Source organism: Cavia porcellus, unplaced genomic scaffold (assembly GCF_034190915.1).
Source record: "Cavia porcellus strain 051 isolate PalLab524CR breed Dunkin Hartley unplaced genomic scaffold, mCavPor4.1 scaffold_7, whole genome shotgun sequence".
Lineage (NCBI taxonomy): Eukaryota > Metazoa > Chordata > Mammalia > Rodentia > Caviidae > Cavia > Cavia porcellus.
Window position 1 is genome coordinate 63,281,118 of NW_026947490.1, and position 25,973 is coordinate 63,307,090.

Sequence of the window (25,973 nt, forward strand, 5' to 3'; positions counted from 1 at the left end):
AGCTAAAATGCAACTTCCAAGATGCTTTAACATCTTATTTACAGAGCTAAACAAGGTCCTATTTTCTGCAGAAGTGCATAGTATATGTCTGTGATCCAGAAAATAAAGACCTTGAAGTACAAGATGCAATTTTTGCAGATGATATTCTTCAATGAACACTGGAATGGGTTTCTAAATCGTTACAACTTGGTCATTTGGAATGTGGTGCATTTTGCCATTTCCATGTTCTTCCTTTTGACTTCTTCAACTAGGTCTTCTCATAAAATTTATATGCAAAACTAAGGTTTTTATCATTTTATTTAGCTACCTTTGAGACTTCTCTTACTCTAGGCTCAAACATAAACCTCAATAAACTTTGAAAATAAATCTGAATTCCTGAATTTTCTGCATGCCCTTCAAGTTTCTTAAAAGTTGTAAAAGGAAACCTAAATTTTATCAACAATGCTAGTTTATATATAAATTTAAGACCTGCACAAAATAATATACACTGTATTTATGTGAATAAATACACATGGGGTAGGATTTCAATAGGTGTTTATCATATTATTCTTCAACATCTACATTCTTTTTTAAAAATTCAAAATGAAATAAAACAAAATAACACGTGATGAACATTATCATCAGGTTAAGTAAAATTCAAGGCTCTAACTAAATAAGACAAAGGAAGTATTATGCAATGATAAAAGATCCAATGGCAGAGAATTTATACATTGTATTTCTTCATGAACTAAATAACATAAAGCTAAAATTTCCAGTGCAATAAACTCCTTTCTTAACATCTTTAATGACTCTTTCAGAATTTGACAGTTCACATATACAAAATAATGTTACAGATGTGAACATTTTACTTACTAGATGTATTTGCATAAAACATTTTATGAATAACACATATTAAATTTCTTATTTCTGTGAAGTAATTTTTTAAAAATTCAGGCCTCAATTCCATTATGGGTTAGATTTGCAACCTTAAGGAAATTACTTACTCTTTCTGAGTTTCTTTTTCCTAATCTGTACAAAAGCCTGTCACGCATACCCTGTGAGTTAGGATAAAAGTTTAATGATCACTATGAGTGAAAGCCACACACAGGCTCTGGCATTTGCAAAGTAGAAACTAGTAGTATTCTTTCTTCCCGCAGTCATATTTTTCTTGGTCTTTATCTTCCCCACTTTGAGTACTGTATCCTTTTGCTCCAACTTCATACTGCCGGGGAGAGTGAGATGCTCCAAACTGGGCTCTACGAAACTCCACAGCTCTTTGCAGATGAGACTCAGACCAGAAGTCCTACAAAGGTGCTTGCTAAATGAACAACATCTCATGCTGCTGGCTGCAGCGTGTGATGCATTGTAAGCCTAAAACAAGTGGCCATAACATGTGAACAAAGCAGAAAGAAAAAAGCCAGATCAAAGTCTTGGCCTAGAAAACTTTAATGGTTACAAAAAGTAGAGATATTCTGCTTCATATCTGGTAACCATGATGGAATTATAAATGAGAAGTTTACAAGAAAAATATCTTCAAGAGGAGATAAGTCCTTTTAATACAAGAAGATAAGGACACAATCCTCAAAATAATTTTGAGTCCTACCCAAGATGTAATTAAAGCTAACACTACAAATAAAAAGAATACTAGGTATAAAAATATTTAGAGCCACAGCCAAATGTAGTGGCATACAATTGTGACCCCAGTACTCAGGAAGCTGAGGCAAGAGAATTGCCATGAGTTCACAGCCAGCTTGGCTCTATAAGCAAGTCCGAGGCCAACCTGCACTACATAATGAGATCTTGCCTCACAAAACACAAAACAAAACATTTGTATTAGAGCCAGGCATGATGGAATGCACTTGTAGCCCTAGCTCCTTAGAAGGCTAATGGTGGAGGATTACTTGAGTTCGGGATTTTCAAGACCAGCCTTATGTGAACATAACTAAAATGTGTACAATAGAAAATAGCTTAAATGCTACCATTGCTAAAAAAGGAAGAGGCACATTAAATAATCAACCAAAGGGTACTTAGAAATTGTGATACATTAAAAGGAAGTCATAGAGAATTAATAATCAAGGCTGATAACTTCACAACCATATGTATGTCCACGCAATGTCTGCACACAATCTGTCTTACCAGTTATAGACAAAAATTGAAAATAAACATGATGTGTTCTGTCATGGTTTATGTGGGTGGTCCCCAGGCCTCATGCATTTGCATTATGCATTTGTGATTGGCTTATTGTCTAAGTGCTTGAATTGATGGTGTCAATGCTACACCCACCTAGGGGTGGAGCCAGCAAACAATGTAATGGCAGGAAGAAGGTGTGTCTCTCTTTCTCTCTCGCCAGTTTCTGCTTGCTGTTTGCAGCTGCCATGAACTGCAGCCCTGCCATGCCACCCTGCCTTGGAGCCAACTGAGTATGGATTAAAATCTCCAAAAACTGTAAGAAATAAACCTTTCTTTTCCCAACTTTGAGCATCAGGTATTTTGTCTCAGCAACAAATAAAAAGTAACTAAGGCAGAATTTGGTACCAAGGAGTGGGATCATTGCTATGACTATACCTGACTATGTTTTATGAGAGGCTTTGGAAATGGCTTGCAGGCAGAGTTTGGAAAGGTTTGGACATGTCACCTGGATGCATAGAGTTGGAGCAGCTTAGGCTGTTCTGTAGAGGAGGTTCTGGTCAGAGCTCAGGAGACCAGAAGGCTAATAGCCTGATGCTAAAGACAAGGCTTGTGAGGTTTCTGCTGGGAAGAAGGACTGCATTAGTTGTTGGACTCCCCACCATGAGTGTTATGGCTTGGCAGAAAGTTTGTCTGCATTTTGCTCATGCCCAGAAACTTTCCATGAGACTGAAACTAAAGGCAATGGACTGAGTAATCTGGAAAAGGAAATTTCAAGGCAGCTGAATGTTGAGGCTGTGGCGTGTCTATTGTTGGGGGCTTTTAGCCTGCTTTATGTTGCAAATCAAGAACAAAGAGCCCAGCAGGATAATTTACAAAGCTGTGAGTTTGGCCAGAAGGAAAACTCCAGGAAAGCTGTGGATTGTAAAGACAGAGTTGAGACTTTGATTGCTGAGGAGAAACAAAGAGATAAGAAAGATGCCCCCCCCCATCCCAGTAAGCAGCAGGTCTCCACCCTTTGCAGCCTCAAATCTGCAAAAGTGAAAGAATTTGCTCAGAGGGAAAAGCTGCAAAAAGCAAGCAAAGAGGGTTTAAAAGAGAAGCTGCGGGGGCTAAAATCCCTGGAAGTGCCATGGGGGTGGAATCACCCAAGCCTTTTGTAGCTTGCAACCAGATTACTTCAAATGCTGAGCATGGAACTCTAGGATTTAATGTTCGCCCTACTGGATGCTGGACTTGCTTTGTTTCCAATGCCTTATATTCCCTTGTTTGTAACTTTGGGAATGGTAAAGTTTATCTTGTGCCTTTGCATTTCAGAAATGTTTAACCTTGTTTCATTTGCATGGGGGTTACAGTTAAGAATTTGTCATAGATCTTGGAGGAGACTTGGGACTTTGACTTCTCAGCAATGCTGAAACTATTAGGACTTTGGCAACTCTTGGAGATGGACTAAATGTCTTTTGTATAAAAGATGTACATGAGTCCTGGGGGCCAGGGGTGGAATTTTATGGCTTATGTCGGTGGCCCCCAGACCTTATGCATTTGCATTGTGCATTTGTGATTGGTTCACTGTCTAGAGCTTGGATTGATGGTGTCAGTGCTACACTCACATAGGGGGTGGAGCCAGCATACAGTGGCCTCTGTCTCTCTCTCCGTCCCCCCTCGCCAGTTTCTGCTTGCTGTTTGCAGCCATGAACTGCGGCCCTGCCATGCCGTCCTGCTTTGGAGCTAACTGAGTATGGACTGAAACCTCCAAAAACTGTAAGAAATAAACCTTTCCTTTCCAAACTTGTATTTTGTCTCAGCAATGAGTAAAAAGTAACTAAGACATGTTCCAAGTGAATAAGTAAACCTCACTGTGGTATATCAACACCATGAAATACTACTGAGCAATAAAAATGAAACACCTTTTGATACATACAACTTGTTTATCTCCTTAAGGGCTTTATGCTGCATGAGGAAAAACTAAACCCAAAAGGCCACATACTATGTGACTATCCCATAAATATATCTGACAGCTTTTTCCTAGAAAGTGCCTCCCCATGCTCTTCTCGAGAGCCCACCTGCTCCTCCAATCAGCTGTCAATACATCATTCTGCCTGCCCCCTTTGCTGCACCCTGTCACATTCCAAATAAAATTCCAGAGTTTTTTCCTGAAGCTTCCAGAGGGTGCCCATCTATCTTCAGCAGCCTCTCGTGCCCTCAGTAACGGCCTTTCATTTTCTGCTCTCTCTCTGTCTCTCCTCTCTCACACCATGGAAGAGCAAATATATTTGGTGCCATGATAGACACAGGTTGGTCAGGGGCCATTGCTCCTAGGGGGTCTATCCCCTGGTCCAAGCTCCCCCTGGCCTACGAGGCACTCTCGTTCACGCTTCCTTTTCTCTCTTGTGGGGAATCCCTTCCACTGCTGTTATTAGCTGCCACCCACCCAACACTGGCCCAGCCTCATCTCTCCAGATTCTCACAGGTGAGCAACTCTTGCTCAGGGTGCCTATCTCTTAAATCATAGGCCTATGCCAGCACACTCCCTTGCTTATCCCCCACGACTTCACTTCCCCTTTTGTCTCCCCTGGTGAAGCCGAAAGTTGGAGGAGGCCATGAGATGGGAAAAGATGGCGGAGATGAGAGAGGAAGTGGAGAAGGGAAAGATAAAGAGATGGCAGAGAGTCTCTCAGAGAGGGAGGGTATCCAACTTTGGCTCATTATGAAAAATACTCATTCCCTACCAAAAACATACTCCTCTTATGCCAACTGGACCCTTTGGGCCTAAACAAAGTAATTATACCAAAACATCATATTTTCGTCTGTCAAACTGCTTAGCCTATGTAACTTCTCAATGATGCCGAGCTCTGACCAGAGGAAGGTACTTTTGATTATGATACCATTAGGGAGCTGCATAACTACTGCTATCATAACAGCAAGGGGGAGATACTCCCTATCTTCAGGCCCATTCTGAGCTCTGGGCACATACTGACCTTACCCAGTCCTATAAAGTGACTCATCCTCTTGGCTCACTCCACAGGTGCTCCTCCCCTTTCTGCTCAACACTGTTACCAGCCCACCCCCTTCTTATTGATGAGGTCCCTTCTGTCCTTCCTCCTGCATACCCATGTGAGCCCTCAGTCCTCCTTCATCACATTCCCCCTCTAGGGCCGATTCTCAACTCTCCTCCTCCTTTGTCAGCACCCTCCTCCCCCTCCTCTCACCTCCACCGAACACTCTTCTCAATTCTGTCAGCCTCCCACAACAGTTGAGACTCTCCGTCTCTCACGACTCTCCACCATCACTTTATCCTTCCCTTCTCCCCTTCCTCTGTCATCTCTGCCATCTTTTTCCATCTCACCACCCCCTCCACCTTTCACATACCCCTCTCATCCTCCCCTCTCACACTCACTCCTACCCTGCTAGCTCCTCTTATCCTCCTCCTCTCCTCCTCTCCATTGTACACATTCTCATAGGGCCCTCTCCCCACCTTCCTCTGTCCTCACCAACCAGATGCCATCTTTTACCTCTTCAACTCCTCTGCCTCCACCCTCAAACCCTCCAGTAGTTGTGAGGTTGCCAGTACTGAAGGTGTTGTCCATGTTCATGTTCCTTTTTCTATAGCTGATCTCTCACATATTTTGGACCATGCAGCTCTTTCAATGAAGACCCTGTGCATTTCACAAAACAACTCAAATTCATTTTTCAGGCATATAAATTAACTTATGAAGATATTCATATTATTCTTTCTGTCACTTCTCTCCTGCTCAAAAATCACAGCTATGGCAAGGGTTCAGGTGGTTGCAGACAAGAGACATGAATTCAGCCAAGAGTTTCCTGTAGGGGTGACAGATGTTCCCAAGCAAGACCCTACAAGGAGCTATCAATGCGGTTCTGATGACTCCAAACATATAGCCCAAATGACTGAATGTCTTATTCAGGGTGTCTGCAAAATTTCTTGCAAACAGGTCTACTATCAAAAATTAAGACAGCAAAACCAACAGGCAGATGAAAACCTGGTGGCATTTATGACGCGGCTTACAGAGACCCTTACTAAATGTACTGATGTAGACCCTGCAACACCTGAGGGAATTATTCTACTTAGTTCTCACTTCATTTCCCAGGTGGTGCTAGATATACAAATCAAATTTTAAAAGTCTAATCTAGGCCCTTGCGCCCCACAAAGGATCTCTGAGATGTGGTCTTCCATGTTTTTAACAATAGAGAGCAACACTAAAACAGGACAATGTAGAAGAACTCAAATTATAAGCCAAACAGGATTTAGAAAAAATTAGACTTCTAGCCAAACTCCAGGATCAATTTTTCACTGCAGCACTCAGAGCTCTGAGAGACATATCAACTGGTGAAATTGCCAATATCACCTCCAAACCCTGAGCCCCTCCTGGACTATGCTTCAAATGCAACAAGGAAGGACACTGGGCATGGGCTTGCCCTGATCTGAGGCTTCCTCCAAGATCATGTCCCCTCTATAATTAAGAAGGCCACTGGAAAGCCAACTGCTCTGTCCACCAGAGAGCGAGTAAGTCATCAACTTTCCTGCCCCTACAAGAGCCAACAACATTGCCACCCCTGCCCATGGATCCATCATTGAGCAATTAGCTTGGATTCATCACTGGAGAAGATCGACCAGGCTCAGGGTCCATGGCACCCACCAAAGTGACTCTCAGAACCCTGAGTCTCATTGGACATCTCAGGTAAAACACTTTCTTTGCTTATCGACATGGGGCCTAAATATAGTGTGATACCTGAGTTTTTAGGCCAAGGCTCTCAGTCACATGTTTCTGTTGCGGGGATTGATGGTAAGTCAACACAGCCTCTACAGATGGTCCTCATTCCCTGTCAATTTCAAGACTTATTTCTCCACACAACTGTTTAGTCATCCCAACCTGTTCTGTACCTCTTTTAGGCAGAGACTTACTTCAAAAACTCAACTTTTCTTATATCTTCACTCTTCCCACAGCCCTCATACTTCATCACTGCCCCTGCCCTTCCTCTTCCCTCCTCCCTCACTGATCCAGTAGCCTGGGACACTTCGAACCCTGTATGTGCCACTCATGCTACACTGGTTTTAATTTGTCTCAAGGATTTCTTCTGTTTTCCTTGTGTCCCACAATATCAGACAGCCCCAAAACACCTATGGGGACTCAACCCTCTTATCCACTATCTGCTATCTAATGGATTCTTAAAGTTACACATTTACTATATAATACACCAATTCTTACGGTACTCAAACCAGATGGTGCCTACCAATTAGTACCAGATCTCAGGGCCATCAGTAATGCAGTTATGCCAGTTCACCCAATTGTCCTAACCCCCCTCATTATCATTATCTCTTTTGTTTTGCTCATAGCTCCTTCGGTCTTTAAACTTCTTTTAAGGTTCATTCATTTTAGGATCCATGCATTCACTGCCAAAGAACTCCTCCTCCTCAGTGACATCTCCAGACTGTGTGAGTTTGTACAAAGCCTGCCTGTTATCCCGTCAACCCACCCAATCTCCAACACTATGCCCCTGTTCATCAGGAAGTAGCCAAAGGGGCAAATCACCCCTTAACAACCAAAAGATGAGGATGACAGGTTTTTCTGAGAAAGTGATTCTCTGTGTTCTCCTGGTAAACCCACCCACTTTTTACACAAGTGCAAATGTTCCTCCAATCAGCTGTCATTACATTATTCCACCTGCTCCTTTAGTTCTGCCCCTGTCATATTCCAAATAAAATAAAAGCCTGCAGTTTTTTTCCCAAAGCTTCCAGAGGCTGCCTGTGTTTTTTCAGCATCCTTTTCTCTTCTGCTCTCTCTCTCTCTCTCTCTCTCTCTCTCTCTCTCTCTCTTTCTCTCTCCACCCCCATCTTCTCTTTCTTTTTTTTCTCATGCCATGGAGGACCTAACAATACCCATTCTTTAAATAATAAAAATTATATGGTTAGTGAACAAATTAGTAGTTGCTTAGGATTAACAATGGTAGAGAATAATTATAAAAGGACACAACAAGAGAGATTTTGTGGGGATGGAGCTGTCTTGCATCTTGATTGTGGTGGTAGTTACACCACCTTTAGGTGACAAAATGGCACAGAACTATACATATACATTACAGCAAGTTAATCTCTTGGTATTGATGCTGTAATGAGGTTTGGAAACTATAATCATCTAGAGCAATGATGGTGAACCTTTTAGACCTCTCAGTGATATGAACAGCTTGCTGGGGCACCTGTGCCACAGGTTTCCTACCACAGAGCTAGAGGAACTAGTTCAAGGCACAGTGGACCTCTCTGTAGCATCTTTACAACTGCTTAAAAATTCATAATTATTTCAAAATAAAAAGCTTTAAAAAGTGAAAGATGAGGTTTTAAAATAAGAAGTGAAAATATTGTTATCTGAAAATACAAGAAAAGGAGATTAAACTCACACAAAGTCTGATCAAGTTTGGCAGGAAGAGAAAATGAAAATACACAACTAGGAATAAAAAATAATATATAACTCCAACTAGATAAGCTAAGTGACATTGTATATAAAATTCAATGGAAAGGACCTTAAAATGTAGGGTAAATGGAGATACAATGGGCCAGGCAATTCCCAGGAAGTGCCTGTCTGCATGGCCATGATTTTTGTTCATGTAGTCTCTAGAGACACTGTTTTCTCACAACACAATGGAACCCCTAGAAGCCTGTAGGTGGAGAAACTGTAGAAACTGAGCTCCTGGTAGGTGCTTAAGGCAGATCAGCTTTCAATGATAACAAAGAGCTCACCGCAAAATGAATGCCTCCCCTGGATATGAAGGAGATGAAAATTGTATTAAAGGACATAAAGTTAAAAGTCGATAAATGGAAAAATATGCCACATTTCTACAGGGAAGACTTTAAAATGTCACTTTTATGAGTTAATATATAAATTAAATGCAGAATCCCTGCCAGAATTCTTTAGCATTTATTTTGTAATTGGGTAGAACGAGTGTCAAAGTTAAAAACTGAGAAGAATTTTCTTTATAGAGATATCATAAACTATAGAGGTTATGAAGTTAGCATAGAACTACCTTGGTGGAACAGAAAATATTCTAAAAGCAGACTGGACTGTATATGGGAACTCTTCCTTTAAATGAATAAATGCACATGGTCTGTCTCTGCCTTTAGCCTCATTTCCATTATCTTTTTTCTCCCAACACCTCGAGCATGTATACTTGTTATAGCCCAGACCTATCTCCACATTGCCTATCCTTCCAATATATACAATTGCTTTGTATATATATACCAAAATATTTCACTCCACTAGGAACAGGCATCCTTTGATTCTATTTGTTATCTCTCATCAAGTTTTTATTGACCTCACTTTCCATAATGATTGTATAATCATTATGCATCATTACAATATTGGTCTCTTCTATTTATTTTCAAATAATCTATGTATGTATGTCCCACTTCACTCCCTTGAGAAAATCACAGCCCTGGTCAAACTTAACTTCTAGTTATTCTGTGCCCCTCACTGAATAAAAAGTACACAATTAAGAAAAATACACAATTAACTAAATTAGCTTCTATATTTGACCAGAGACTTTGACTGGTTGTAGTGCTTGTCAGCTCTGTTGTTTGCTACTAAAGTTTTCCCTTACTCTCTAAATGATCATCCACTTGGGGAGGAGCAAAGAGGGTGGATAGATAACAACTGGCTACAGAGGTTCCCTGAGATAGTCAACTTAGAATTCAACATAATACAGAGTGGGGAGCCCCAAACAGAGGGAGATGAATTCTCTCATCTCAAGAAGAAACTAAGGTGAGAAGAACAAACCAAACATACAGTCCCGGTGCAATTATTGGAACAGCTAAAGGTTCAGTGTTCCTGCTGCAGCAGGTGACTTGCCGACCATCTGAGGTCCCGCCATGACTTGCTAAGACGTCTGAGGTCCTACAGCTTCAACTCACTGGAGGCACAATTACATTGAGTTCGGGGGTTGACAAGCCAAATGGAGAGCTGAGTTAGTGGGGTGCCTGCATCAACCTATGGTGAGTGACGGGAGTGGAGCCATTCCACAGAACGGGGGGCTCAGGTGGACGGCATTCTGGGACCAGGCATTGCTGGCAAGTACAAGGGGCAGCAGTGACTTCAGTCAGTTGTTCCCTTCCTGAACGGGATTAGTGGAGTAAGCTAGGCCTGGGTCACGTGACTGGCTGAGACCCAATAGGTTATTTGAAATCAAGTCCCTACAACGGTTGCACACACTAACCACACTAACCCAGTGAAGGTTCAGAAGTTTGACTCACCCAGAGGGTAGGTGGTGCATAGTAATACAGTGCACACCACAGCAGCTTGACTGATCCAGAGGGGTGGACCCAATATATGCTGTCTCTGTCTGCAACTCACTAGCACATGAAAGTGGGAAGGGTCATCTAGCCAGTGCATTTCAGAAGAACTGTAACCAACAAAGAAAGAAACTGGGGACTCCTGGGAGAAGCAAAAAAGATGGGAAGAGGAAGTAACAACAAAAAGTCCCCAGGTCCCAACCCTGAGAACATTGACCCAGGACAGGTAAATACAAAGGAGAATGAGAAGAGCAAACATGCAACATCAGACATGGTGCCAGTGGACATAAAGAGATATATTTGGGACCTCATAGATGACTTCAAAAGTGAATTATTTAGCCAAGCAAAGCAAGATATAAGAAGATTAATAAGAGATACTAAGTACCCCTCAAGCAGACACAGACAGAAAAAAGGAGGAACTCAAACAAAGGAGAGAACAATTTGATGAAGAATATAAAAAAATATATAGAATACATGAAGCAGATTCAAAGAGATTACCAGGAAATTAAAAACTCTATGGAAAGATGGAAAATCAGCTTGAAAGAAACTAAGGATAGATTATCCAAGCTGGAGGACAATTTTGCAATATGGAATTATGAAAGGGAAAACTTCAAAAATAACAAGGAAACACGCAGTAACAATACAAAGGCTAGAAGATGACAAGAGGATCTATAATTTGAGAATAAAGAATGTGAATGAAGAAGCAGGGGTATAAACAAAGGAACTACAAAGACTATTCACAGAAATAATCAAGGAAAACTTCCCAAACAAAGGAAAAGGAAATGATATTCTGATGTATGAGGCATGCAGAACTCCAGCCACCTACAACCAAAACAGAGCTACATCCAGGAATATAATAATCAAGATCCCAGAAATTCAATATAAGAGCAGAATATTAAAAGCTGTTAGAGACAAGAAACAGATAATCTATAGAAGAAGGTCCATCAGAATAAGGGCAGACTTCTTGACACAATCCATCAAGTCAAGAAGAGCCTGGAGCGAAATATTCCAAGCCCTGAAAGAAAATAACCTCCATCCCAGATTGATATACCCTGATAAACTGTCTCTAGAAATTAATGGAGAAACAAAATGCTTCCAAGACAAAGAGAAACTTGGGAAATTCGCAACTCCAATCCAGCTCTACAGAGAATACTGCAGGACATTCTAGAGAGAGAAAAAAGTACTAGGATTCCAGGAACAGTGGCAGAGAGGCCTCAATGTATGGAGCAGAAAACAGAATGAAAATAAGCAGACAACTGGTGGCAAAAAAAGAGCATAACAGAAATGAGGCAGAGAAGATTGTATTCAAAACTGATATGATAGTATCAAGTCTGAGAGTATAGGCAACTACACTGAAGATGACAAGACTCCACGATACACATTCTGGTTTGATAACTGCCGGTTTTTTAAGCTCTATACTATATACAAAGTGGTGTTTTTATTAATACTGTTATGTACTGATATATTCAATTATACTATGTGTGATGGTATAGCCAATTCTATTGGAGATAACAAGAGACAACACAGGAACCATGGTAGAACTCTTTGCACAATGGTCTTATATATTTTTTTCATTTCATGCATTTATAGGAATATGTTTTGTTTTGTCTTGCTTTGTTTTGTTTCTCCCTCTAATATAAAAAAGATAGAAATACATGTTAAGACTCATGGATGTGTAGAATCTATAAACAGTTTATGAGAACTGATCTCATATAATGAAATGAACAGATACTTTGAAGAAAAAGAGACACTAAAATACCCAGTGCTGATCCTGGAGTATCATAATGTGAAACCCCACAATAGTATTATTCTATGTTCAGAGTGATATTAGCCTGCTTGGGTTTGTTCAATCTCAACATAATTGAAGATATGGATAACTGCATGTATGTTTAAGTGTATAGAATTGATAACCATATTTCTAAGTTTTTGTTGGATAGTTGAACAGAACTGGTTGCTATCTCACTGTTTGAACCCCCAGTTTATATGTTTCACTTTAGTATCTTGAATAACTATTTGTAAGAAGACAATCTGTAATCATCAACTAGTGATTTCTGTTTATTTTTTTCTCTGAATGTATATATTATTTTTAACTATTTTCTGTTTTGTTTAGTCTTTCTTTAAATAAAATTTTAAAAAATAAGAAAAATATATGATCACCCTCTCTTCTCTTTCCTCTCAGCTGTTCATCTCTGCGATGACTGCTTTTACACAGGTTAACAATACGCGGGCCCCAGGCCTATATGCTGTTCTTTCCCATATAGAGCTGTGCTCTACCCCAGCAGTGGGTCTTATCCTTCAGCACCTACTCAATAATTTTCTTCCCATAAGTTGGGTTCTTGTGTCTATTATTTTGCCACACTCTAGTACATCATTCCCATCAACATGCATCTCCCATCCTAGTTCTCCTGTGACTCATTCAAAATCCCATTCCAACAAAATGTTTATCCTGTTCCTCTGTTCTCTGCTCCCCCAGTTTTTCAGTCACTCCCACCAGGCCTTCATCTCACCTCACCTCCAAATTCTATCAAGGTCTTCAATGGCCTCTATATCACCAAATTCAAATATGAAGTCTATCTCCACTCTCAGCAGCACAGAAGAATGTTTAAAACACCAAATCCACAGGATGACACAGGCTCTGGAGCCAGATTGCTGGTCTTAAACCAGCTGTGAACATGAGGGAATGTGGTTTCCAGTGCCTAGGTTTCATTTTTGAAAAGAGGTTGACAATACTATTCTAATGTTACGGGGTTTGGGAAGAATTCTGATTATGTAAAGCACTCTGAAGAACCATCAGCATTCAGGCAGTGTTGGCTATGATTACTGCTGTTACCTTCTTGAAATGATTTTTTGCTGCTGACTTTTAGGGTAACATGGACTTCTGAGTTTTCTAGCAACTCCTTCTCAGTCATCTTTTCCTAGTGTAGAAAGAGTGAAAGGTCAGAGGATTTTTTAGGGCTTTCTTCTCACTAGATAGCTGTATCCTCCCTCAGGGTCCTCCTATGTATCCATTTCCGTCACTGGTTTGGTCTCTTCTATGGGCTGTTGATCCTCAAATTACCCATTTGCAGCTTTCTCCTCTCCCGAGACAAGACTCTTGTACTCAGATCACTACTCGGTCTGGGGCTTAGATACTCCTCTTTTTTTAACAACTGAAAGGAGTTTATTTCAGTGTATACCTTCTAGAGATTTCTGTTCCAAAGCAGAAAACAGCGTGGCAGAAGGGCACAGCAGAGAAAAAGCTACCCGAATTATGGTGGCCAAAAAGGAGAGGGGCGGAGCCAGAAAGCAGATACACCATCCCAAGCCAGGCTCCCAGTAACCCTCCTCCTCCAATCAGACCCTGTCTCCTTACAGCAAATCAGCCAGAGCCCTCGGATGCAATAACCTGCCAAAAGCCCTGCCTGTTAGCACAGAAGGCCTTGGAGAGACATGATTGAACCAAACCACAACAATACCCAGTAAACAAATCAAATTTAGTAACTGCAAGTCATTGTCCTTCTGAAATCCGTTTCTGTCTCTGTACTTCCCCTTGTATAATGGAATACCTTTACACAGACTAACACTTTCCTTTTATAAGAATATAAAGTCCTATAAAGTCTGACACTAAACCTCAGGACTCACCCTTTCACTCTTCTCCACATCTTCTGCCAATTAGCAACTCTTACTGCATGCACTTCAGAATACAGTCATGTATTGCTTAACGATAGGGCTACATCCTAAGAATGTTGTGCAAACATTTACTGCCCTTCCATGGCAAAGTTGGTGAATTATCTGCCTAACAATTCTTTTTTTTTTTTTTTTTTTTTTTTTTTGTCTTTTTGAGACAGGGTCTCGCTATGCAGTTCAGGCTGGCCTTGAGCTCACTTTGTAGCCCAGGCTGGTCTCAATCTCACAATGATCCTCCCACCTAAGCCTCCCGAGTGCTGGGATTGCAGGAATGAGCCACCACGGCCGGCTTATGCCTAACAATTCTACACTTCCTTCTTTTATAGAACTGTTAGACTTCTGTGAATAGCCAGGTGCCTAACAGATTGCATTTTCTAGCTGTCTATATAATTAGATGTGGCCAGATCTACTCCAGACCGTGAAATAAATAGTAACATAAGTACTGTGTTATAAGAGGCCTCCTAAGGGTCCTAGACCAGTAGGGAAGTACGCCCTTTCGTCTCTCTCTCCGCTCCTTGAAATATGGGTATAAAACAGCCTGAGTACAGTCTGAACCATGAGGTAGTGTTGGGGTGGAAGCACGAAGATGGGAACGGCCAATGGAGCCACTATCGACAGTCTAGAAAAATCATTTCTGGAATTTTCCTACATAAACCTTGCAAGTTTCAAAGGCCATTGTCTTGACACTGTTAGATACAATGTAAGCTATTCCTAAATCAGAAAATTCCTCTTAAAAGCTTACCGCTGGCTTCCTAAGATTCTAAGAGAAGTCCACCGGCATCTACCAGGTCCTGTGTGGTCTGAATCTCACTTTCTGGGCTCCTTACCTGCAGCCCGTATCTGCGCTCACTCGGCTGATATGCTGCCTCTTCACGCTAGTTACACCCTCAGTAACAAGTCCTCTTCTCACATGTATTCAAGGATCTTTCCTGTGTCTAAGGTCTCAATGTGAATGCCACTTGCTCAGTGACTTAAGCCCAACTATACTTTCTATCCTCTTACTATAATTATTTTCTTCCTAACCCTGTTATTTCAAACTCATGTAATTTATTTGTTCACCCTGTTTCTTACTCTATTTAAACTACATGAAGGCACTGGTTCAGATTTATTCACCACTCTATTCCTAGGACTTACAACAGCGTTTGGCAAATAGGAAGTAAGAAATAAATTTGTGCTGAATAAATCAATGAGTTATGGACTTTCAACTCAGGAGGGAAATGGTTTACTTAATAAACTGTGTTGACATGATTTGTTATCAGCCCAGAAGGAAATAATCATAACTCTGGGGGGCTAAGGCAGGATTACAAGTCTGAGCCCAGCTTAGGCAACTGAGCAACTTAATGAGACGATGACTCAAAATTTTGAGAAAGGGGATTGCAGAATATAGCTCAGTGTGGAGACCATGTTCAATCTCCAGTGAAACACACACGTATGTAGACACAGACACGCGCGCGTGTGCATACACACTGAGCAAGGGAGAAACCTTATAAAACATCATAAACACAACCTCCAAATGGATCCATGCCATGAAAGATAAAAGACAGAAACAAGCAATAACAAAACCAAGCAGCAACAGGTGAAAATGTTTAAGAATATTTACATAAGGTGCTACCTTAACTAAAAGGAACATGCAGAAACCCTATCATGAAATGAGCTATGTAAAAGTGAAATAATTTTTTAAAATGAACTATTCTGACTTAGAAGGACACACCAAGTACAAGTTGGTTCTTATGGTCTCCTAAGAATGTTAAAAATTACTAAAGGGACTGAAGAACAAATCATGGTAGCAAAGTCAGTGAAGAAAATCACACTGAGCTGTTTCCACAGACTTCTACAAAGTAGAGATAAGAGAGCAAAAAGGAAGTGTGGATGACATAGGTGGAGGCTGCCAACATGGGCAAAGCCAGCCTGATTTAGGAATAGCTTACATTGTATCTAACAGTGTCAAGACAATGGCCTTTGAAACTTGCAAGGTTTATGTAGGAAAATTCCAGATGACTGTGGTCATCAGGCATAGCCACAGTGGGAGGAAAACCGGGGACCCAACAACATACAGAACTTTTTGATAACAGGCATGGTCTGTATGTTTCTACATATCCATCCAAATGTCTTAAAATGGCAGTATCTTAGGTAAAATGTAACGATTTTTTAAATTAGGAACTTATCCTACACAGACACATAACCTATACACATGGTTACTCATTGTAGTTCTATTTATAGTTGAAAATAATGGAAACATTCACAGCTGGTTGAGTAAACTAATTCATAGTTTGTTGTGCACTGCAGTTTGTACAATCATAGTAAAGAAAACTCTATAATTTTATGAAGTGACTTTTCAGGTTACATTAAGTATACAGATACTTTTTGTGCAAGATGGGGGGATGCACTTTTGAAAAAGAAAAGATGACACAGGAAGAATTAGAAGTGTGTACCAATGATTGCACCTGTGGAGGTCAGAGAAAGGTGGGCACATGGCCTCTCAGACACAGCTTTTCATATGCACTGACTTTTGAGCTGTATTATTGGTTCATTATTAATTCAAAAGATTGTATGAAACCCTGATTAAAAACTAAAACTAGCCATAAAGTTAGTGCTGAAGTGCTGCATCAAGAAAAGAGACTAAAACCACAAAGAGAATTTATTCAAGTAATGTGAACACCTGACTGCACATCCATAGTGAGGTCAGAACTAAGGACACAGATAATAACTACAGGTAATAACTAAGGACAAGGAAAACATAAGCAAAGTTTTACATATTTTTAGAGTATTGGTATAATTCTGAAAACTTTCAAAGATTCCTTCGTGATTTAAACATGTTACTGTTAAAAGTGAACCATGCAAGAATGTGAACAGCTGTATTTATAAACACACATGGTTATAGTCTCTACCAGGTATAAGACTTCCCAGGGTTGTTTTAGAGAACTTTGGTTGTTGTGTTACATAGTAGTGTGACACCTAGGAATATCTAACGAGCTTCAGATTCCTAATGAAGAAAATACGGACAAAGGAACAGGTATCTACAAAGGACACAAGTCCTGTGATCAGGGGCCAGTGTGGTTTTGTTCTGGGTGTGGACTCAGTGCGCTGATCCGTGGGATCCCACTGCACCAGGCCTCTGCCCGGGCAGGAAGTTGTGGTGCTCTCCTCGTGCATGTCATCTGCATTCACCTACTCACCATTCTTTCCAGCTCACTTTCCAGGATGTGGTACCCAACGAGCCAAAAAAGACCTTTCTGACATTTTAAAAATGCATAAACTGCTTGCAAAAGAAACAATACCCTCACAAAAATAATGCTAAACAATGTGATTTTAACAGAAAAATTTTGAATCCAGTAAAAAAAAAAATCGGGTTTCACCTCAGTGAATTTTAGAAACGGACTTGAGACTAGAAGAGCTAAGATAAATCACCAAAATATGCTAATGCATTAATGATTATCTTAGACACTGTCTTTTCCTAACACATTTAATACAACCACCCTACAATATTAAGGAGACTATTGCTGCCTTGTCTTCACTATGAAGAAATTGAAGCCCAAATGTCGCAAGATTAAGCTACTGGTCCAAGATGATAAAATAGTAAATGTGCCTGGAATATGATCCCAGTCTGATTCTAAAAAGCCACACTTAAACCACTATGTTATACTGACTTCTATAATGTGCAAGAGCCAGCTGTCCATTTTTAAAAGTTACATATTCTAGTTCAGAGAGACTCCATCACAACTCTGTGAATCTAGCCATAAAGTTAGAGCAGAAACACAACAGGTCAAGTCCACTCCCGCATAAGAAAGCCAGAAAGTTCTACCTGCTAAGGAAAGTGTGGCCTCTGAAAACCCAAAAGAGCTGTTCTTGAGGTGGCTGAGAGCTGTGGCCCTGCTGCCACAAGCTGCAGGCTTGGGAGCAGGTGGTCCACAGGAGGGTCTTCCAAAGGACGGGCAGAGAACAGACAAAATAAGTGGGCAAAACAACCTGCAACTTCCTTTATATAAACACACTTTAAAAACAAGTTATGCTTTTCTATTTTACATAGCAGATAAAGCTACCTTACTTTAAGCCAAAAAAATCAAAGAAATTGGTGAGGTGGGTCAAAAGACCTAGAAAAGTCATCAGCTTTTATCAGTGAAAACTTTACTGGTTCGGAAGTGAGAAAGCCCATATTCTATTCAAAATGATAGACACATCTGAACATTTTAATAAAGGCATAGGACCTATGTGAGGAAAATTATGATTTAAAAAGAATTTGAGTGCTACTCCATGTATACTAATGAAGGGTTGCTGTTACCAGTTTTTGTACTGAACGGAGAAATGTGATTTCAGTTTGAACATCAACTTTCAAAACGGATCTAAAATGATTGCTTTTCTGTTTAAAATGTTTCAGTGCACACTATCTCAAATAGAGACTAGTAAGTGACTGGGTAAAGATTGTCAGTGAGCACAACTAGCATTCCTATTTTAGATAAAACTCTTTTGTGTGAGCTTATTTTTTAAAGGATACACCAAAAGGAAAATTGGGCAAAGACAAAACAGTGTTTAGGGGTTTACAGGTTTTGTTTTGTTTGGGAGGGTGGAGACGGGGCTGAGCCCGGGATGAGATGTGGCCTTTTTATGAGAAAAACTTGCGACAGAGTCTAAGTCACAAAGTTGCCCAAGCTGTCACAAAAACAAAACAATCACCAAAAAATGCAAAAGCACTTGCCCTGCAAGCCCCCAAAACATTATAAAGACACAATCAGGAACATTTTTGCTTTACCAGGCTTCTGAGACAGTCTGACAGTGAAACCTGTAGAGTATTCTAAGAATATTTTCTGAGCCCAGTATGGTGGCACACACTTGTGACCCTAGCACTGCAAAGGCTGAGACAGAAGGGTCACTTCAGGTTTGAGAGCAGCTCAAGTAACTAATATTACACACAAAAAACTGTCAATGGGTATGAACAATCACTTCAAAAAAGGTAACCCCAAATGTATCATAAACTCTAAATATAACAAAAAGTTACACTTCACAAATTATTAAGTTAAATTAAAACAGGAAGGTCTCTTGAAGTTGGTAGAAAAATATAGGGAAAATGACATTCCAAGAGAAAATTAGAAGTGTTACAGACTTTTGGAAAGCTAATAGAAAAATTTTTCTGTTTTTGTGAGTCGGCCTTACCACGTAGCTCAGGCTGGTCTTAAACTAAGTAGCTTAGGTCAGTCTTGAATTTGGGGTAATCCTCCTACCTCCTACCTCAGCCTCCCAGGCAATGGCCACCAGCTCAAAATTTAAAAACACGTTTTCTTTGAGCCATGGATCCCACTCGTAGATATCAAGTTACAATGGAGATCTAACACATACAAGGACACTTACTATGGTACTATCTGCAATGACAAAAAATGGTAACAAGATAGTATCAGTTACTAGAAATGGCAAATAAACTATGGTATACTCATATAATGGAATTTTTTTATTTTTTTTGGTACCAGTGATTGAACTCATGATCTTATACTTGCCAGGCAGGCACTTGTCCTGCTAAGCTAAACCCCGGGCCCATATCATGGAATATTAACAATATATTATAGAAAGAAATGTTACATGTATATAGTAAGTGTCTTTGGAGGGAGTTTCACAATTTATTATTAGGCAAAAAAAAAAAAGCAATATGCAGACAAATATGTATTACTTAATAAAATTTTAAAAATATGAAAATTCTAACTATACGTGAAATAAATATATATCCATCTGGATCTACACACATATACTTAGAGGCTATGGAGAGAGAGGGTACAGGTGCCAGATTGTGAGACTGACATTTTAGGCAGGGGGGAGGACAGGAGCAACTGAATGAAAAAGAGATTTAAACAACTGAACACAAGACCCTAAAATTGAGGAGTCTTAAAGTAGCATATAGAGACTCACAAATTTCTATATATTCATAAATATATGGAAGTAATCCTACTAAAATGTTAACGGAACACATATACTCACAAATGCTGTAGATTTAGCCCCTCCCCACTTCCAGGTTAAAATTGCCAGAACAAAATATGAACTTGTTGGTTTATATAAGTGAAGATCCAGATATGTGTGTCGCTTCGGTTCTCATTTGATCCAGGGGTTCCAGACTGCAGTGGGTTTTCCAGTTTAGACCTCCTCTTGCTTGGTACAACCTCAGGCTGATTTCTTTTTATTAGAAAAATTAGCTTCAGCAAGAAATCTTACTCTTCAAACATACCATGTGCAAGGTGATTTTCTACACCCAACACATCCTCAGCAAACACCTGATCGTATCTCACTGGCACACTGCGTTAGCTGCCCTTCACTGACCACTTACTCTTGTGGAAGGAGACACTACTAGAGGCAACCTGGCCAATGCAGACTGCGGTGGGCAGAACAATGCCACCAGAGCACAGGCATGTTTTGCATCCCTTTTGCAGGGATGCAAAAGGGACTATGAGAAGGCAACAAGGGTAGTGGGCTCCTGGTGACAGAAAGAAACAGAGGCTAACAGTTACCACAATGGAAATGAACAGGGATTAAAATACAAATGCCCAATAAGACATCACAAAGGCTCAATTTCACTGGTAGTTGAAATACAAATAAAACTAGAGTCTGCTGCTTATCAGGTTAAAAAAAAAAGAACCTATATACATGTGAAGTGGAAGGAGGCAAGCCAGAGCAGGCTCTCACTGCTGCTTTAAAGCACGTGCATTGAACAGCCTCAACCAAACGTCAGGTAAGCAAACGATGACATACACAGAAGTATTATTGGTTCTTAAGTACCACAGTAAGCTTACAACAAAAACACAATTTTAAAAACCACATCAAAGTTGACTAACAGATACTCTCATCTAAAATGAAAAGACATAACTACTTATTTCAAGTTTTGAGTTAGTCTCATTCTATGTATTCTGTTCTCTCAATACTTCAGACAAAACTCAGGGTGAAGGTGACAGCTGACTACTCATGGCAGAACTGGAGTTGAACCAACCAAGTGCCTTCAGGTAACTCAATGTTATTCTACTATCCAACTACAAATGTGGATAAAAAGTTCTTACGGTTTTATTGGTGAAATGGACCACAATGACTAGAAGTGTAATGCTTTAATACTGAGAAACCCAGCTGTCCCACGTCACTTGTAAAATACTATACACAGACACACACAGACACACACAGACACACACACACACACATGCTGTGCTTTAAAACACTGGGGCTTTTTAAAGCACCAGTGTTAAGAACGACTGTCCTGTAAGCACACTTGGTAGAGAACCAGTGTTAAGAACGACTGTCTTCTCTCACACATGGTAGAGAATCATGTGTATTTCTTGAATATACAAACTACAACCAGAAATGTCAATGAAGTATGAGCTTGTGAATGACATTAAAATATTTGAAGTAAGACAGGCTCCCCAGATTTTGATTTCAAGTAGACTGTTTTCAATCCAAAAGCAATTAGGGAGGTATGTTGCTGCAAGGCCCCTGTGGATCCTTTACTATGTCAGAGATTTTTATGCCTCTCTGAGAATTGAGAGAAGCATCTACTCCAAAAGACTTGCACAGTAGGTTCACATCAACAGGTGTTACCCTACTATCAATAAATCTGAAATACTCTTACACAGGAGAAAAGAGTGATAAAGAAATAGGGGAACTCTTGCTGTGTTGAAAGAAGCTAGTGCTAACTGTATTAAAGAGAAGAATTTGTGCTAGTACTGTTCAGATGATTACATGCAAACATCATGTACTCTGAGTAACTGATCTGAAGATAACAATGTGCAATGCATATACCATTGTTACCCCCTAATTATTGTTTTAACATTTTGCTTTATTTTTCTCTTTAAAATAAAACAGATTTGAAAAGTAAAGGGGGGATGATTAAGAGTATGCCTCCAGGACTGTAAATGCCTTGACCTTAAGACAATGATTAGTTACATGACCTTGGAGAAGTTACCTAAAATACTTGTTTCATTATCCTTTTCATTAAAATAAGCATAACAGAGTGCCAATGTCTTTAAGTTACTGTAATATTTAATGTGGTAATTTAGTACACAGAATGGTACCTAGCACCAAGGAAGCTTTCAATAAATGCTAACCAGCACTCATCAGTTGAAAAATCATTTGTTTACATCTACATTGATATTCAAATACTATACTCTAATTGTTCTACTTGTACACTTACAAAAGGTTCTTTATGAATACTTGAAATAATTCTGAAAACAATTAAAAATCACTCGGGAATGTAGGTAGTACCTGATTTTAGATATTACAAATATAATGCTTACAAAGCCTCCACTAAGCTTCAACAGAATAGTAAAATGAAAGACACATAATATAATTTGAGTAACATGACACTTAAATGTTCCTCAACTGATGACAGTAACAGGAAAATGTACAGTACTTCCATGCACAAATGCAGCTTGGGAAAGCAAGCTATATTTATTCAAAAACTATGAATGTTTGCAACATAAACCAAACAAAGTTCTTGAAATTATATTCAAGTGATCTGTATGTATCCAAATCCTACCAAATCAAGCAATAATTCGAAGTACACAAAGATTACTACATAACCAAAGGAGCAAAAAGTAATGGCAAAGTTTTGTCAAAACAACTCTACATAAATACACCAATCTAAAGCTTAATGCAACAGGACCAAATCATAAGCACATGTTAGCTACCTTTCGGTAATACTGCAAAATACACAATGGATAAAATCTTTACTCACATGTAATGTAGACTAGCAAATATAAACCCAGTAGAGCGTAAGGTTTTCATATGTGAAGATGTGTATTTTGTAAAGAAAACAACTTCAAGTAAAATTATTAACACACATACTGCAAAGGACTACAAAAATGTTTATCACTTGCAATTATACATAGAAAATAAAGTGCCAAGAAATTATTTTTACTGAAGAGTGGGTGACATCTTCGAAGGATCAATTACTTACAAACAGACTTAAAATAGCAGAAACCAAAGTAAATTAAATAACAAGAATGAAAAAACACACATGTACAATAGCAATAAGTTAGAAAACAATACTGTGGCAAAGATTTATTAGTTTTGAGAAACTAATGATTGCTTGTTACAGTAAATTATCAACATTTTCATTGCAACAGTATTTTCCCACACTTAGAATCCAGAAGGACTATGTCTTTCTCAAATTGCCATTTAGTGTTTTTTCCCCACTCCTCAAAACACAGAAATAGGTTTTTGAATATCAACTAGCCATTTATGAAAGCCATAAGATACAGATATTCATAAACATCACACAAATTACAATGAAGGGATCTGGACATACACAACCAACATTCATGAAAAAGATGTTGGTTTTTGAAGTGGTAGGTACTAAAGGAGTTTTAATCAGCACTACTCATGTTCTGAAACCAAAATGAGGAAAAATCTTATTGCCATCCTGCCAAACACCATGTAACTAAAAAACACTGCGCAAAGGAACATGAATCCAACATATTTATCACAGGATTGAAACTACGAACGACCAACCTAATCAATGAGATAAGTTAAAAAGTAATACCAAACTTCTTTAATATACCAACACTATTTTGGAAGCATCATCTTAACAAAGAGGAAGTGAATTATGAATTGGCCTGAGCTACAGTCTGTACTGAGATTTTGCTTAGCAGTAAAAGAGAATCTCAGACATCCTAGGAAGAAAGTGGTGAAGTCATGCTCTTTGTTACTCCTCAAAGGAAATCTGACAGGCTTGGTGGTATCTCTTTATTTCCCAAAGGTTCCAGGAATTCTACATACCAAGTAATTCAGTAATTAATAGGAGTATTTAAGCAAAAGAGACCAAAAGCAGGCTTTATGGGTGTTTTTAAAAAATTACATGATAAATGTAAATCATAAAATCAAATGTACTCATAAAGGTACACCTATTTTACGTTACATAAAAAACTGCAGACTACAAACTGCGCATGCTTACCATAACATTTTACCTGGGAAAGCCGATGAGTGGGATTTCTCGCAAGTATTTACTGCCATGATACAAAACAATTATGTGCAAACTGCAAGGTCCCTAAAATAGCAGTTGGAGTTTATATACAGAAAGATGTCACTATCTCATCAAATACGCAAGAAATGGAGCTTCCCAGAGTTTATAACACAGAACAGTAACCACCACAGGCCCCTCCTCCGTGGCTCTCTTCCATGTGTGACAGTTTGACTCCTTTATTCTGGTTCTCACTCTCCCACAGTCCAGGGGTCTGAATGATCTTTTCAACAAGTTCCTCAAAGGCACATTGTACACCATCACAGGTTTTTGCACTTGCCTCTGAAATTCAAGGAAAAAGATCATAGAATATTACTTTTCAACCATACTCCTCTGTTTTCCTGAGAAACTTTCATGGTATAAATATCAGCCTATGATATGCTGAGAGCTGTATCAGCGATTTCTTCTCAGAAGTTGAATATTAATTTCTCAACTCTTAAAATTGAGCTATTTAAATCTCATCCATTAGAGTGCTACCATGGGAGCCAAACATTTGGGAAGAGAATTGTAACCTGTAAAACCATACTCAAATGGTATGTCAAAGTTATTTCTTTAGGCTTTAACTCTTAAAATGAGCTCCTGAAACAGATACTTTTTCATTTTAAAATGGTGAAATACAATAATGATATTCACACTCCAACTTAAATGATTAACCTGATTATTCTGTGTGCACAAACAATTATCTAGAGGTGGCTCAATAAAAAGAATACAATGGTGACCTCACTTCGTGAGCACAGCTTCGCCCCCCCCATCTCTTCAGTGTCCTCTCCCTGTCAGAAGTGACTTAATTGTACTTCTCTGTCTCACTACTCTTCCATCTCAGCTGCTGATGCGCACTTTCTTTGACAGTAACTACACTGGGAATCGAACCCAGGGCCTCTGCACTAAGCTACCTCTCAGACCTTTTTTGTATTCTGGGACAGGATCTCACCAGTGGGAGACAGCTAAAGAAGGAGCAAGACAGAGAAAGGAAAAGGAGAGGGGAGGAAAGAAAGGGAATGGAGGGAAAGAGAAGAGAGAGAAGACAGAACTGGTCTCTTGCTCCCACTTCTCAACAGCATATTCTGCACAAATGGACTTTCACAGCAGACCAGATCGCATCACCACTGCTCTCCACCTCACCCAGAACAAAGCCACCTCTTTACACACTCCTGTGAGGTCCCATCTCCCGCCATCACCGGCCTTCTCCTCCCGACATGCACTGTGTCTAGTCCACAAGCTTTCTTTTCATTCCTTAGACATTAATCTTGTCCTTCCATCATGTTTGCTATTCCCTCGCCCTGGAAAGGGTGTAAAGGAGGCCTAATTCCTTTATGCCTTACAGGCCTGAGGGCTGCCTGAGTGGCACTGCCTTAAAGAACCTTTGTTCTTGGCTCCTGTCCAGGGACTCCCTCTCCCTTACAAGGCTTTCTTTTCTCCACAGCACTACTTACTTCTAATATACTGCATTTCAGATCCATGATAAGGCGTAATGACTTGTAATTTTTAAAAGCTCCCAAATGATTTTGATACAACTAGCTCACTTTTCTAGATGAGGGGTTTGCAAACTTTCTCTGTAAAGGGCCAGCTAACAAATACTTGAGGGACACAGGGCCTCTGTGATAAATGAGCATAAATGAGTGGACACAGCAGTTTGAATGAACAGGAAGCCAGATCTGATTCAGGCTGCCAACCCCTACTCCACCATCTCCATCAGTGTTCATGAGCAAGTTCTTTTCAAAACTGTTGATTCTCTAACTCAGAAAATGCAGGGCAGGGCCTAAGGTGAAGCATTTCCAACAAACAGCCAGGCATGGCAGAGCTGTAGCATCAGAAGCCAACTTTACCAAATGCCACCTATTCCGAGAGGGATGATTTAATGGCTCTATATACTTCCAGGGAATAAGATCCCATTTTCACAGGAAGAAAGAGATCTCATTTTATAGTCTT

General features: G+C 39.7%; 1 protein-coding gene across 2 annotated transcripts in view; it reads right to left on the minus strand.

Annotated features, from left to right (window-relative positions):
- Positions 1–23,056: 23,056 nt before the first annotated feature.
- Positions 23,057–25,973, minus strand: part of Rab18 (RAB18, member RAS oncogene family) — a 38,518-nt gene continuing 35,601 nt past the window's right edge. For both annotated transcript variants that reach the window (XM_005003230.4, XM_005003229.4), the window contains one exon: positions 23,057–24,326. In XM_005003230.4, the coding sequence (XP_005003287.1) occupies positions 24,111–24,326 (216 nt within the window). In that variant the 3' untranslated portion in view covers positions 23,057–24,110. The remainder of the gene's footprint in view (positions 24,327–25,973) is intronic.